Genomic DNA, 16,909 nt, shown 5'->3' with positions numbered 1-16,909 from the left:
TTATCTAATTTATACAATGCGATTTTCTTGATTTTTTTTTGGCATATTCTATGTCTCAATGTTAAAATTAACCTACCCTTAAAATTATAGACTGTTCATTTCTTTGTCAGTGGGCAAACTTACAAAAACAGCAAGGGATCAAATAATTATTTCCCCCACTGTAGGTGTTAAACGAGGGAGCGTCAATGCTGTCATCATGGGCAGCCGCTCTGTCTGTACTGCATAGACAGGACAAGGTAAAACAATATTTTAAGTTTTGGATATTGTATATATACGTGAACGGGGAGCATATTCTCATTTGTGGGTAAGATTGCAGAACTTCTGGTAGCTGTCAACTCACAGGAGCACAATATCTCCCTGAATTATAGATATATCATATTCATTTGTGGTATGTAGTGTTGCACGAGTATGTTCTATTAACCCTTTCTCTTAGTATGCTCGGGCCGAGCTCCGAGTATTTACAGCTGCTCAGTGATGAGGGTAAATCGCTCCCGTGTGCATGATTTGCAACTGTTAGACATTCCTCACATGTAATAAAGCTGTCAAACAGTCGCAAATCATGCACACGGGAGCGATTCAACCATATCACCGAGCAGCTATGAATACTCGGAGCTCGCCCGAGCATACTCGGACAGAACATACTCGCTCAAACCTAGTGGTATGTATATAATGCTTGAAGGATTTTCAGGAAGATGATGGCCATATTGTTTCTCTAGGAGGTTTCTTTAGGAAAATATGACCCATAGCAGAAATGAGGGCTAAAACTGGATTAGAAGCAAATCTAATCAGCCGCCCCCCTCTTACGTTAGATGAGGGGAAGAGCAGGGCTGTGAAGTCGTAGTAGGAGCCCATTTTGGTGGAGTCAGTATAAAATGGACCAACTCCGACTTCTTCTAAAATTATATAATAAATTGGGTACAGTAGTTCAATGCAGTTTGTGGGGAATATTTTTTCATAAGAATTTGGGAAAGTTATGAAATGTCCTATAAATGTCTGTCCTATTCCTGATCTAAGGGTCTAGACTTTTAGCTGAGATGAATCTGTGCTACAGTAAATTTATCACTTAAACATGAGCCATGTATGAGGGAGTCGTGGAGTCGGAGTTGGAGTCGGTGTCATGGAAATTGAGGAGTTGAAGGTTTGGCTTACCGACTCCACAGCCCTGGTGAGGAGTGGGGGGTCTGGTGAAACCCTTTATAACATGTTACCTAACGAATATCTGTGTCAGACTGCAGGAGAACAAATGAGTATTGCCGATCTGTCTTTCTTGCCCGCGGCATTCATTCTCCTCTTTAGAAGTGCTCACGGATCCAATTCGTATCTGTATCGTGTCCCTTTTATTTTATACAGTTTTTGCCTGCATGTTATGCCCTTTTATTATTCCATCTTTTGTAACCTTTTTTTAAGCACTGTACTACTTCTTTTTGTATATTAAATGAAAAATGTAATTTGTCCCTTGTTGCTCTAAAGTACACACTATCTCCTGGAGAGAATATAGCTTGGTCGTGTTACCTTGGTTCACTCTGGCTACGTTCAGGAGCTTGGGAAAGCTAGGTGTTCATGTGTACTATTTTGTTGTCCAGTACAGGCATTCCACTGGCTTGGTTAAATGGCGAGTGATGGCCGTGAAAAGTGTGGATGTGAGAACTGGCTGTGGGGAGCGCTTAGCTCATTGTCAGTGTATTGCGATACGTGAGTGAACAAATGATTTTGGGAAGTGGAGTCCCCCTTTAGTAGCATCCAAGTCATGTGTGTTGTGAGCGAGTAATAATAAAAGTAAAAAATATTTTAATTAACCCTTTAGCCCTCATTAAAAATAAATGAAAAATACACATGCTTAATCTCCATATCCATAAAAGTTTGACCTATCAAAATATAAAATTAATTAACCCGATTGTTAAACATCATAATGAGAGCAAATATCAAAAGGCCAGAAGTTTAGCTTCTCAGCCGCTGCAGCACGGCTTAAAAAATGTGAAAAGAAGTGATCAAAACATCTGATCTACCCTTCAATGGTATTAATAACATCAGCTCTGGGCACAAAAACTAGCCCTCGCTCAGCCCCTTCCAACAACAAAAAATATGCATGTTTGGTATCGTTGTAATTGTACTGACCTGGAGAATCATATTACCAGTTCATTTATATCGTATAATGAATGCCGTATAAACAAATCCCAAAAAACAATTGTGGAATTGCTTTCTTGTTCATAGTTTTGCCATACTTAAAATTGTATTCCTATTTACCAATACATCACATGATAACGTGGATGATGCCATTCAAAAGTACAACTTGTCCCACAAAAAAAATAAGTCTATCGATAAAAAAATAAAAAAAAGTTATGGCTCTTGGAAGAAGAGGAGGAAAAACAAAGGAGCACATATGGAAAATCACCATGCTGGGAAGAAGTTAATATTGAAGAATTACTATTGATCAGTTTGCCATGTTGCGGTGTTTATGTAGACAATGTAAATCTTTCTATATGTTAGGCCTGTTAACGTCTGTGATTGATTCACGCATGTATTCTATCTGTGGTTTTAATGGATAGAAGATATTCCTATTATAAAATTTTAGGCATGTTCAAATTTCTGTCTTTATATATTTGTGGATAGATTGCCGAAACTAAACCAGACATGTCCGTCTTTCATACAAATATGCCATCCACCATGTCCGGTTTTTACTGTCTGTCTAGAAGAAGCTTGACATTTTATGCTTTATTTATGCTTAACAGAAAAACAGATGCCACACTGATGGACAAAACAGACGCAGACCAAAAATAGATGAAAATCAGATCCAGCACACTTTTTTTTTTTTTTGAATGAGACCTTAAAGTCCATGTTCACATTCACATTTCTGCTGGGTTGTTATTGAAAACCAACAACAGCCAAAGATTACACTTTCTAGAACGCAGGCCATTATAACATGCTGCACAGAGACTAAACAAGCAGCTGGCACCTCAAGCACGTTCACATGTTGTGTATTTCTTACAAATGTTCATATAATTTATCTGCAGTGAAATGTGCATGTTTAGGGTGAAATCTCTACTGAATGCCGCACAGACAATTGACACTGCACCGCAGGTCATTTTCTGCATATACGTTTTTCAGCATTATGGTGATGAGATTTGTTGAAATCTTATCTGCTTATTTGTATTGGGCCACGTTCCCACATTCAGTATTCGCTCTGTGGGACATTAGTCTAAAATTTATAGATTTTTTTTTTTTAGAAGTTTGAATCATCTTATTAAAGTTTCAATTGTAATCCATGAAAGCATATTTACCACTTGTCGGTTAGTGAAAAAGACTTGTGTGAGACTTGATGAATCCTGATTTCATACCTACGAGTGCTGTAAAAGAAACTCTTCACTAACTCTTCATATGGAAAAGTGTGGCATTGAAACAGGACACGGCAAACACAAGCTGCTCTGTTTGGTTACAGTGGCCGGGCTGTTAGCTAATGCCTTTTTTCATGCTTGTAATGCCTGCATGTGGTGGCATTATATAACACTTAGCGCTGTAATATTTGTTTTAGCCTAACTAAACTGGAATAAACTGACTTACAAATCCTCTCTCATGATCTTTAGAGGTATGGGTCTGTCTGCCAAAGTATCCTGAAACGAACGAAAAATAGAATAAAATCCTGTGTGTTATGTGCCATAATTGTGCCTTTGTGTGTGTAATAAATATACCCAGTAATCTAAGTGATACATTGTTGGAATCAGGGTCTCTTTGCCTACATCAGGCTGCTCTCAGATGAGGTAGCAAAAACCTGCTGACAGATTCCCTTTAGAAGACAGTCTAATCCACCCAAACCATCTAGGAGGGTAAGGATAACTTTTCCAGACATGATCTCTGGGATAGTTTTATATATTTTTTATTCAACATCTAAAGATTGTACCCACTTCACATATAACGAATATGGTCTGGATAGATGCTTGTCTATATACACTGCTCAAAAAAAATAAAGGGAACACTCAAATAACACATCCTAGATCTGAATGAATGAAATATTCTCATTGAATACTTTGTTCTGTACAATGTTGAATGTGCTGACAACAAAATCACACAAAAATCATCAATGGAAATCAAATTTATTAACCAATGGAGGCCTGGATTTGGAGTCACCCCCAAAATTAAAGTGGAAAAACACACTACAGGCTGATCTAACTTTGATGTAATGTACTTAAAAAAAGTCAAAATGCGGCTCAGTATTGTGTGTGGCTTCCACGTGCCTGTATGACCTCCCTACAACACCTGGGCATGCTCCTGATGAGGTTGCGGATGGTCTCCTGTGGGATCTCCTCCCAGACCTGGACTAAACTATCCGCCAACTCCTGGACAGTCTGTGGTGCAACGTGACATTGGTGGATGGAGCGAGACATGATGTCCCAGATGTGCTCAATTGGATTCAGGTCTGGGGAACGGGCGGGCCAGTCCATAGCTTCAATGCCTTCATCTTGCAGGAACTGCTGACACACTCCAGCCACATGAGGTCTTGCATTGTCCTGCATTAGGAGGAACCCAGGGCGAACCTCATCAGCATATGGTCTCACAAGGGGTCTGAGGATCTCATCTCGGTACCTAATGGCAGTCAGGCTACCTCTGGCAAGCACATGGAGGGCTGTGCGGTCCTCCAAAGAAATGTCACCCCACACCATTACTGACCCACTGCCAAACCGGTCATGCTGAAGGATGTTGCCGGCAGCAGATCGCTCTCCACGGAGTCTCCAGACTCTGTCTCATTTGCCACATGTGCTCAGTGTGAACCTGCTTTCATCTGTGAAGTGCACAGGGTGCCATTGGCGACTTTGCCAATCCTGATGTTCTGTGGCAAATGGCAAGCGTCCCGCACGGTGTTGGGCTATGAGCACAACCCCCATCTGTGGACGTCGGGCCCTCATACCACCCTCATGGAGTCAGTTTTTAACCGTTTGTGCAGACAAATGCACATTTGTGGCCCTCTGGAGGTCATTTTACAGGGCTCTGGCAGTGCTCCTCCTGTTCCTCCTTGCACAAAGGCGGAGGTAGCAGTCCTGCTGCTGGTTTTTTGCCCTCCTACGGCCCCCTCCACATCTCCTGGTGTACTGGCCTGTCTCCTGGTAGCGCCTCTGGACACTACATTGACAGACACAGCAAACCTTCTTGATACAGCTCGCATTGATGTGCCATCCTGGATGAGCTGCACTACCTGAGCAACTTCTGTGGGTTGTAGAGACCGTCTCATGCTACCACCAGTGTGAAAGCACAACCAACATTCAAAAGTGACCAAAACATCAGCCAGAAAGCATTAGTACTGAGATGTGGTCTGTGGTCCCCACCTGCAGAAGCACTCCTTTATTGAGGGTGTCTTGATAATTGGCAATAATTTCCATCTATTGTCTATTCCATTTGCACAACAGCATGTGAAATTGATTGTCAATCAGTGTTGCTTCCTAAGTGGACAGTTTGATTTCACAGAAGTTTGATTTACCTGGAGTTATATTCTGTTGTTTAAGTGTTCCCTTTATTTTTTTGAGCAGTGTAGTTATGTGGTAGTGGTCGTAACTGCTGCGTCCATGACCACCTTCTGTGCCCTCATGTTCACAGCTTACTAGGAGGCTGCAGACACTGATGGACAGCTTGAGGCTATAGAAGAAGATATGATTATGTATTGCCCATACTGTTTACAATTTGGGGAGGAATCTGAGGCCTTTGATCTTAATCAGTTTTAATTATAATCGAGTGCTTTGTTTTATTAATACCAGTATAATCAAATCATTAGCTGTGTTTTTATAAAGCTTTCATAAAGGGCATATATAATATTTATGGTAATCGATATTCTGTTTTTATATATTCATGCAGACCTCATAGAGGGTATGTTATGAAATGATTTCTCCTGGTATGCTCATCACTCGCCAGAGGAAATCTTATATACACAAATGTGTGTCAATGAAGTACATGCCAGGAAATGGTAGCCTACACCCGTTGGCTGACCTCCTGGCCTTTACACATTATCTACATCCACATCACTGGAGCAAATATCACAAACAGATCATTAGTACAGTGCCATGTTGTGGTTGTTTTACTAGGAGACATTTGCGTATTTGCTTTTGTCTGCGTATTAAGTATATAGGAGCTAATTAGCCCTTTATTATATAGCTTTTTGCCCTATATTTAAAAACTTGAGAATCTACATTTTTTAGAAACTGTTTGGAGCAAGAGTTGTGTAGCCTTCTAATTAGAGCCATTGTTTCATGTACAGATAGTAATTTCTGATGTAACCAAGCTGGAAATGCAATAAGCTGGAAATTACTGCATACAACATTGCTATCAATTATATTGGGGGGTTTATCAGGTCTGTGAAGATGCTGATTTTATCTCAGGTTTTCGCAGACTTTCCGGTAGAAATGAGTAATGGCATAAAATTGCTATACAAGATTGATTGCTTACTAAAAATAATTCCGATTACTGAATGTGATGTAGAAATGGGTATTGAATGTCTGTTCTGGGAAGGCCACCCTTCCGAGGTATAAGGGCATGTCATTTTTATATAGGGTTAGCGTGTTGTATAAATCGCATTGTATTGTTTTAAAGAACACCATCAGTTTGTGTGATATAGAATGAAATTGTACTTGTTAATAAGAATGTATAGCATACTGCTACACCGTATGCTGGGCTCACACATAAACTCCAACAGAGAGCACTGTATTTGTTGGAAACACTGAAAACCAGGATTCCAGCAGAAACCTCGAAAAAAACCCAGATGGTGCAACTTTGGCCTTCGTCTGGCCTTTCCCCCCATCAATATTCATCTTTTTAGATGTGCACCAAAAGCCATACTTCTGTGTACATCTGAAAAAAGATGAACATTGCCAGAACAAAGGCCTAATCGAGTCCCAAGTCCTGTTTTTTCCTGGTATTCTGACAGAAACACTAATGCAGTGCTCAGCTGAATAGACTGCATATGTGTGAACGTAGCCTTAAAGGATCTAGAAATTAATAGCAAAACCAATCAGGAGATAAACTCTGAGAATTTTCTGCATATTCCTTATACAGTCTTGTAGAAATCCCGCAGAGAATAGGTTATGTTAGCTTCATTAAATTGTACACACTGACAACAAATAAATTATGAACAAGTTATAAAAATTTATGATGGAGGAGGAAGGTCACACCCTGGGTCAGATGACCAGAGAGATATACAATCAAACCATACTGCGCCGCCGAGAAGTAGCAAGCTGGTTATACAAGTGCATGAATGGAATCATACAATCATGTGCAATAAATACCTAACCACCTTAGTTACATGAGTGAGTGTATATATTAACGCTATAAATATCAGCCTGGGTGTGTAAATATGTATATTCAGTCTTACACTTCTTTACAATAACTAGCTTGCAGTCAGGCCTGGTTGTATAACTGTGTGTATACAACCCTACAATGCTATACAAACAATGCTATACAAATTGGCAACCATTGACCTTGCCATGATGTGCAACAAATGACCAGCGGTCTGGTTTTACCAACCTGGTTTCAGAGCCAGTAGTAAGCCAAAATGTACTTAATCTAAAGCAAACTAGAATATAGCAGAATACACATTAAAACATACTAGAGTGCCGCATAATGCAAGATCCAACTAGAGTTGACCTTCACCTCAGACCATGATTTTTTGTTTCACTCCACAGCTTTTTCCAGGGATACCCAGGTAAAATGGGAAATTAGCAGTTGATAAATAGTCACACTAGGCGGGTATAGGTGAAAACTATTCAGAATTACTGACGATATTGTATACTACAGGATGCTTCAACCTGGCGCCGTCACGGCCATTTTTAAAAATATACTTTTATTGTTTGTTTTACTTTCCAGGGATTGGGTAGAGGTTATGTGCTGCTATTCAAAACCCTGGGATAATTATTTGGGGTGGTGGAGGTGTTAACATCAACATTCAATCTGTGGGGGTCATACTCAGGATAGGCAGCGTGAGGTAGGAGTGCCAGTATGGCAGAGTGGACATTGCTATGAGAAGATAGTTTATAGAAAGGTTTGTAATGTGACTGCCCCTCCCCCTACACTGACTGCAGTGGCCTTATCTGAAAGGTGTAAGTCATCTATGCTCTACGCCCAACACTTTCTAATCATACAGGAGGTTAGCCCAGGAGATCAGTGCTGTCTGAAATTATAGGTCTCACACACTCACTGCAATCTATGGTGGGGGCGTGTTCTTCTTTCTGCTAAATGTTGCTGTCTGCTTATGATTGGGCAACATCGAAGTACACGCCCCCTGTGAAAACTATCTGAGAACACCCACTTGGAATTAACGAAAATTAGCTCATTACATATCAAATACTTTGATCGCTAATATCTCTGCTACGGAAAGGTGAAAATAAAAACAAAATGGCCAAAAAACAAAAAAAAATGTTTTATTCCCCTCAGCAGCCACTATAACATTGTGTGTCCTGTTGAACTTGAAAAATATAGTGAAATATCCTCTTTAAATGATTTACATATTATTTAAATGGCAATACAAAGTAACCAGGTACACACATTTGTGGGACATTACTGCAGAATAATTTTTAAAAGTTAAATGAAAATGTAGTGTCCAGATGATGCCTATAAATGAATTGAAGCCTAAATTTCCACTTGCGCAGTTTACTGGAAGCCTACATTTTTGCGAGGCTGCTGCATTTTCTTTGCAAGTGTATTTCATGTTTGCTGTTTTTTTACCCCATCAGCAGCACAGTATGGAAATCACAAGGAAGCAAATGCAGAAAAATGCATGTACATTTTTTTCACACTTAAGCCCACTTTCCATGAACTGTTCACAAAATAAGAAATCCCCAGCAGTCTTCTGTTTATACTGTCAGATTCTTTCCAATTATTATTGGATCTCATCTCCGGAGATTAGAAAATTCCTTCCTTTTGGCATTATTTGTTTTCTGCTTTACTTTGATGCACTGTGCTCCCATTGTCATGCTTAATATACATCCCCTCACAGACCATAAACATGAAATATGTTTGCTCTATATGAATGTGCCTCTTTATGCTCTTGAATAATATTTGTTTATAGCTATAAAGTACTGTATATCATTTTACAATAAAGACTATAAATCTAAAAAGCAAAGCATAAATGTGTTTACAGTATGAAATAGTTAAGTAAATGGTTAATAGCAGTTTTTTTTTGTCTAGGCTTTAGTCCTGCTGATCTCCATATCTCCTGCTGCCAGTAACTATGACCATAGAGCCAATTAATAACATTTTGTATGATGTTATGGAGTTAAACCTTACCTCCGGTCACCCATTTCCCCAGTGATCCATCCATCACTGGCACTCCAGCAGTGCTTCCAGTCTTTGCATGCAGTTGGCATATGGCCTCAGTGGTCAAGTGCCAGACGACTGGCTTCACCACTCATTGATGGGTGCCATGATGCCAGTGATATGGCATATGACCGGCCCCCTTCCTAGCATTTCAATATAGAATAGAGAGGTGGCTGTGCAGATTAGCTGCTCGATAGGCAAGAAAATGGCAGCTTGAGCTGACTGTTTCTGTAGTTCCTCATAACTTGAGTCTCCCCATTCATTTTCAGGCTGGTTGCTGCATACTCCTCACCTCTGGGACCCCACATATTAGATTTTTTTTTGTTGTTTTTGCATATTCCGTTGTTATGCTTTAGTTGTCTAACATGGACTTCGTTCAAATGCAGTTTAGAGGAAAAGGTTAGAAAATTAGATTTGCTGCAATTGAAAATGTCACAAATATGATAGGTTTTATCTGATGTAATAGTAAAGTGTTTTTGTTTGCCTACCGTGCATGACATACATGTGTAAGTACTTCTAATATAATGGCAGAATGTTCTATAAGCTTCACATTGAATTTTTTTATTCTTTCAGAATTCGCCCGCAGCTTGCCAAAGAAAAAATTGAGGGCTGTCATATTTGCACTTCTGTGACACCTGGCGAACCCCAAGTCTTCCTAGGAAAAGATAAGGCATTCACATTCGACTATGTCTTTGACATTGACTCCCGACAAGATGACATCTACATGGAGTGCACAGAGAAACTTATTGAAGGCTGCTTTGAAGGATACAATGCCACAGTCTTTGCTTATGGCCAAGTAAGAATTCCAGCATTGGTGTTTAAAGTGTAAATTTGTGAGGTCTTCGCTTGGCCCACTGCCTCGCATTAGTATCAGTACGGTCACCCTTACTCTCACTTGTATGTACTTACTATCTGATGAGTACCCTTTGCTGGCAGGAGGTGGCATACGATCACTCTATTGTTGGCTGCTTTATGTACAGTGTGTCCCTCTTTTTCTTAAAGGGTTGTCCCACGAAAAGTATTATTCAAAACTCAACATAACATGTTAAAAGAAGTGCATGTGCAATATTCATCTGTTAAAAAAGTGTCTCTTTTGTAAAAACAATACATTTTCATGTGGAATAGTTGCCCCATGTTGTTTTTCCTGTGTCTGAATGAAGGTCCACTCTGAGTGATGGACGCACATGCTCAGATCACAGTGACACAGCATGAGCAGGAAAGCTACTGACATTGAGGAGACCAATACTGTATGGTAATGAGAGGAGACATGGAGCATGTGTAGTAGCTGTAGGTAGATAATGAGAGGTATTAGATAGGAGATAAGAAGTAGATAATAGGAAAATCTAAAGTATGTAGGCACATAGCTGGCCAGATAATTGGATGGGCTGGATGATGAATTATTAGGTAGATAGGTAGGCATACAGGACATAAGCTGTTTATAAGGCTATGTGCCCACGATGCAGAAATGCTGCTGATTTTTTTTCTGCATCTCCCGGTCAGGAAAAACGCATGCGGTTTTTAAATGCGTTTCTCCCGCCAAGTAGAAGCATTTGTCAAGCGTCTTTGCATGCATTTCTGCATGCGGGTTATCAAGCGCTTTCCAAGCGATTTTAGCATCACTTGGAAAAGTGCTTGACAACTTGTTCACACTATATAAATCCATGCAACCGGCATGAATTTATATAGTGTGACCAAGTTAATAGTTAAAAAAAGAATAAAAATGGTAAAAAATAAAAGAATAAACATTATTCTCACCTTTTGATGACCCCGGTCTCCTGTACGGTGCGTCCTGGCTCCCCGGCGGCTCGCGATGGTGTAAAAGGACCTTCCATGACGTCATTTAGTCATGTGACGTCGGCGGTCGCGTGACGTGTCACCTGACTAAATGACGTCATGGAAGGTCCTTTTACACCATCGCGAGCCGCCGGGGAGCCAGGACGCACCGTGCAAGAGACCGCAGGCCCTCAGAAGGTAAGTATAATGTTTATTTTTTATTTTAAATTCTTTTTTTACAGGTACCATGGTACCCAGGTCAGGATGAGTCTCCTCTTCTCCAGACCCGGGTACCATCCGCACATTGAATCGCTTAATATTCGCATGTGCACCTGTAGTCATGCGGATATTATGCAATTCAATGCAAGTCAATGGCGTGTTTTGGCAAAAATAATGGACATGCTGCGGATTTTTCCGAAATGATAATCCGCAGCGGAAATTTCCGCAGCATGTGCATAGCACGTGCGGATTATCATTGGGGAACATGGGGCCTGTATTACCTAGCGTTTTTTTAAGCGTTTTCGCTGCGGAAATTCCACGGCAAAAACACTTGAAAAACACATAGTGGGCACGCAGCCTTAGAGGGATTGTTGGGGCTGTATGTGAGGGAGGAGTGGCAGACAACAGGAGATCAGGAGTTAGTAGAAGCTGACTACAATGCACTCCTGCCATTCTGCTGCTTTTTGGTCACAGAGAGAATAGCCCAGAGCTGCAGATTAGTGAATACAGGCTAAAGGGGTAAAAATGACACTGGAGGGTGATGTTATTTTTTCCACATTGATATGGTTAATTAATGGTGTGGATTACTTCAGAGCTTGCTTATTTATTTATGGGATAACCATGTTAATAAAAAGGAGTGCTAAATAAAACAAAAAGGTATAGCTTGGAGAATCCTTTTGAAAGGTCTGCTGCTAACCTCTTGGTTCCAGAAACTTTTGTAACATTGACTTGTGTATGCGTATATAATGGATGATATATCATTGACCGAATACATTCCAGACCTGCAAGTTGCTAAACCGTCTAATGAGGACAGTTCCTGTTCTAAATGTCCTTTTAAGATTCCATACTTTTCCATTTTAGCTATGTGCTCCTTGTACAATATATATTATGGTTATATTGCCATGTGATTTGATTATTGCTTAAGGTCCTGATTACTGTACATTACATTTAATATTTAGACAGGAGCTGGTAAGACGTACACAATGGGAACTGGATTTGATGTAAATATAACTGAGGAAGAGCATGGTATCATCCCCCGAGCTGTAACGCATCTTTTCCGAAGAATTGATGAGAGGAAACGAGCTGCACTGGAACAGGGTCTCCCACCACCGGATTTTAAAGTGAATGCTCAGTTCTTGGAGGTTTGTTCCATACATCTCTTTGCACTTATCAATGCGATTACACTGTAACTGTGAGTTCCCTATGGCATAGCCATAATGGTCAGGGCTGGTGCCTCTTGTCACTTTTCCCTCTCCTCTAAATAGAAAAATGGAAGTAAAGACTAATTGCCTGATTGCTGCAGGCGTGCACATATGCATTAAGTTATCTCATATCTTTATTTCCATCTTTCTGTTCTGATTTTTTTTTTTACTTTTATGTTTAGCTTTACAATGAAGAGGTACTTGATTTGTTTGACACCACACGGGACATTGATGCCAGGAACAAAAAGTCGAACATAAAGATTCATGAAGACTCAACTGGAGGAATTTATACAGTCGGAGTAACGACGCGTAATGTGGCCTCCGAAGCAGAGGTTTGTGTGTTTCCATGTATGTCAGTGGCTGTTGTGTGTTGTGCTAACATACTCTATTTCCATACGCAGTGAAAAGAATTATACAAGACTGACATGCTGCAGATTTCTTGCTGAATTTTATGTTGCAAAATTATCATCAAATTGTTCTTTTTTTCCTTATACATAAACCACAAAAACTGAGTCTGTATCACTTCAAAAATTAATAAAGAACCATCTAAACTTTATTAACCCCCCCCCCAAAAAAGTACCAGAATCTAAAAACAATGAACATGCTAAATAGTCCTCCTCAGGCAGGGAAATTTCCCACTTATTGTACAAATAGAGGTTAAACCGAGTGAGCTGAAAGCTAAACAGGTAGACAGAGCCTAGGCACATAGGGAGTTTGTAAAGACAATAATGCAAGCTCATAGACATGGTATATTCCTGGGGATAAACATACCTACATATAGTGTGCATAGCAGTGCTGAGCTAAAAGACCATATGAAGTCCTGTGCAAGGGAACGTGTGTATGTAATTACTAGTGAAATGGAGAACAATTGTCACTGGACTAATCCTATGGATTAAGAGAGCAGTCACAAGGTAAAAAAATACCCATTAATTGTGTATAGGATTACTATGAGTCAAGCATGAGGTCAGCTGTAGAATGTAGACACTCACCCATGACAGAGGACAAGCCGCCCTAATGCACCAACGCACGTTTCGGTATTACCTTCTTGTGGGGGTGAAGCTAATGTATGTCATATGTTTATATCCATGTCCCGCCAGGTGTGCAGAGTTGTCCTGATAAGGAGCGTGTTTGCCGGCACCTGCGCCATCACTCCGTGGTCTGTCGGGCTCCCGCCATGACACGCACAGGTCAGAGGGTGCACTTCCTCTGACGAGTGAGTACGCTCCCTACTGGGATGCTGATGTCCCCACGTGGCATACAGAGCCAGCACGCATGCACACATACCTATTCCATACTCTGGAGCAGTGTTTCCCAAACTCCAGTCCTCACGGCCCCCCACAGGTCATGTTTTCAGGATTTCCATAGTGCTGCACAACTAAGAGAATTACTGATGCCTTAATGATTAGTGTTGAGCGAGTATGTTCTGTTCCGAGTATGCTCGGGCCGAGCTCCGAGTATTTACAGCTGCTCGGTGATATGGTTGAATCGCTCCCGTGTGCATGATTTGCAACTGTTTGACAGTTTTATTACATGTGAGGAATGTGTAAGAAATAGACATTCCTCACATGTAATAAAGCTGTCAAACAGTTGCAAATCATGCACACGGGAGCGAATCAACCATATCACCGAGCAGCTATAAATACTCGGAGCTCGGCCCGAGCATACTCGGCGAAAGAGTTAATAGAACATACTCGCTCAGCACTATTAATGATACTTCCACCACCTGGCCAATGCTAAGAAAATCCTGAAAACATGAGCTGATGGGGTCTGTGAGGACTGGAGTTTGGGAAACACTGCTCTGGAGGTTCACGGGGGCCGCCATGTTTGTGTGGACCATATCGCAAAAAAAATGCCACAGTATATAGAATAATAAGGTGCGACAGTGATCAATTAGAAAACAAAAGGGGATATTATTACATGCAAATACTGTGTAGGTGCCTAAATTAAGGTAAGGTACACAGCATGGATAGTATAAAAATAATAATAATAATAATAATGAATCATACATATAAATATGCACAGTTATTGCACACTGTATTCCATCCATTGCTAATACATATAGCATGTTGATATTTAGATATAATACACTAACATGTATAAATAGGAACAAGAGAACCTGCCTAGAAAAATCACACATTCTCAAAACATGAGGGTCTCCTAAAAATGAGGTATGTTGATACGCAAACGTCTTCATATTTCATTAAATGGAGAAATAGATGTGGACACCGATAGGGTCTTTGTTGGCGGGGGATGTCATCAGCATTCATGGAACATATAGATTAAAACTACAAATAGATACAAACAAGAGTGAAAAAATTGATAACACACATAATAAAATGATTTTTTTTTTCCTGCAGTTTACTCTCTGATATTATTTAAAGGGATTGCCCAGGATGGATAAAGACTCTAAAACCTTGTTCACATGGTCAGTATTTGTAAGCCAAAACCAGGAGTGGGTGATAAATACAGAGGTGGTGACGTGTTTCTATTATACTTTTCCTCTGATTGTTCCACTCCTTATTTTGGTTTACAAATACTGATGTAAAATGGTGATCACGTATGATGAGTTATTGGTAAATTCTTAATGTTGCATATTTTTGCTGTGCCAAAACCGCAGCATCTTACAAGTGACGCAAAATGAATGGGGCTTATAGAAATCTCCTGCCCACCGTCTTATATTTACGCAGCATAAACTGACCTACGGTGCGCGTTTCAAATCTGCAACATGTTAATTTCTCTTGCGTGTACGCTGAGTTTTATGTGCAGATTTTCCCCATAGATTTACATTAGATAAGAAAAATATGCAGGTAAAAAGCGCTTTTGTTCTTTTAGTGCTTTTCTGCAGTGGAATTGCAATAATGTATATAATCCATACATGACTATATTAATAACATTTTGTCAAGGCCAAATAGCAGAAAGTAATAGATGCAGAAATTTTGCAACATCTGAAACTCGCCAAATACTCATTGTGGGAACTTAGCCTAATGCTTTCCTGAAAAAAGCTGTTCCTACTATTGCAACTCCTCTCCGTTTAAATAACTTGAGCTGATCTGCAATACTGTGCGGTTTATTGAGGAAAAAGATGCCACCTTATTAATCTAGACCTTTTCTAACCCTCCTAAGTATTTAGAATTTTATTTTAGCATAGCCGCTAATGTTTTTGATTGGGGGTGCAATATGTAAGGTAATGGAATATTGCATGTGTCCTTGTTGATAGGCAATCTTACAGTAAGGACAGAGCGTGTCTGTATGCTTGCTGTTGTAATGTGGTAGCACATATCTGAATTCAGTTTGGCGTACTTCCACCCTACACTCTAAGGCTGTGTGCCCACGTAGCATTTTTCAAGCGTATATGCTGCGGAATTTCCGCAGCGTAAACGCTTGAAAAACGCATGTATATCCGCACCCCATGGTCCCCAATGGGATTCCGCAACTTCTATGCACATGCTGCGGATTTTTCCGCAGCGTTTATGCCGCGTTCAAAAATCCGCAGCATGTAATTTAATTTTGCGTTTCCGCAAGCGGAATTGCCTTAGTCCAATGCATAAAAAACGCAAGGCAATTCCACATGTGGAAAACGCGTGATAAACGCGCGATAAACGCGTGCGGAATTCCGCATGCGTTTTTCCGGGAGAGGACTTGCATTTATGCAGCAGAAATTTTCTGCTTCATAAATGCAACGTGGGCACATAGCCTAAATTAGTTAGAGGCCAGTGATTTATTGCTGCGCTTCCTAGCAGAGATACCAGCCCCTGACTGCAGCAATCAATAGGGTGGGGCAGCAGATCTGCGTTATCTAATGGAACTGTCTGGAGATGGTCTATTACATAAGCATACACTGTGGATTTCTATTTATTCAGTTGTGAATCATGAAGAGCAAAAGCATTACAAAAATACCCATGCAAGACCAGACCAGGTCTAATAATATGTCACTATGCCCAGCATATGAACCCTTCAGATATTGCAGAATTGTATGCACTTTATTATTTTATTGTACTATGGTATGGAAATTTTTTATGATCGAAAGCAGAATTCTTTATAAAGACAATTTAGGCTGGGTGCCCACTATGAATTTTTGGTGACTTTTTCACCCTGCGTATTTTTGATGCGCCAAAAACTCTTCTTCTTTGGCTATATTGCCATGATGAGCTTTTGGTGAGTTTTTGATGCTGTAGAATTTCTGCACCTATTACTTAAATTATGTCACTTGTGGTTTTTCATTGTGTTTTAGTGTGTGATTTTTATTAACACATATTTTTATTGCGTTTTTAATGCTGTGTTTTTTGTTTCTTTTTGGTGTGTCTTGCTTTAAATAAAGCTGCTTTGTTTTTGATACTTCCTGGTATTTGACTTGATATATAATTACGTGCAGATTACATTAGTTTTTGATGTGTACTTGCTGTGGAAACGCACTAAAACCGCATGTG

At 40.1% G+C, this 16,909-nt stretch overlaps 1 protein-coding gene across 10 annotated transcripts in view; it reads left to right on the top strand.

Annotated features, from left to right (window-relative positions):
- KIF21A (kinesin family member 21A) overlaps window positions 1-16,909 on the top strand; it is a 180,254-nt gene that overhangs the window by 63,185 nt on the left and 100,160 nt on the right. For all 10 annotated transcript variants that reach the window (XM_073652160.1, XM_073652161.1, XM_073652164.1 and 7 more), the window contains exons 2-4: window positions 9,862-10,084; window positions 12,240-12,422; window positions 12,665-12,814. In XM_073652160.1, the coding sequence (XP_073508261.1) occupies window positions 9,862-10,084; window positions 12,240-12,422; window positions 12,665-12,814 (556 nt within the window). The remainder of the gene's footprint in view (window positions 1-9,861; window positions 10,085-12,239; window positions 12,423-12,664; window positions 12,815-16,909) is intronic.

This window comes from Phyllobates terribilis, unplaced genomic scaffold, assembly GCF_046119375.1.
Source record: "Phyllobates terribilis strain yellow unplaced genomic scaffold, ASM4611937v1 Scaffold_11__3_contigs__length_659146591, whole genome shotgun sequence".
NCBI classification, from domain to species: domain Eukaryota; kingdom Metazoa; phylum Chordata; class Amphibia; order Anura; family Dendrobatidae; genus Phyllobates; species Phyllobates terribilis.
This window is presented reverse-complemented; position numbering and strand designations above follow the sequence as displayed.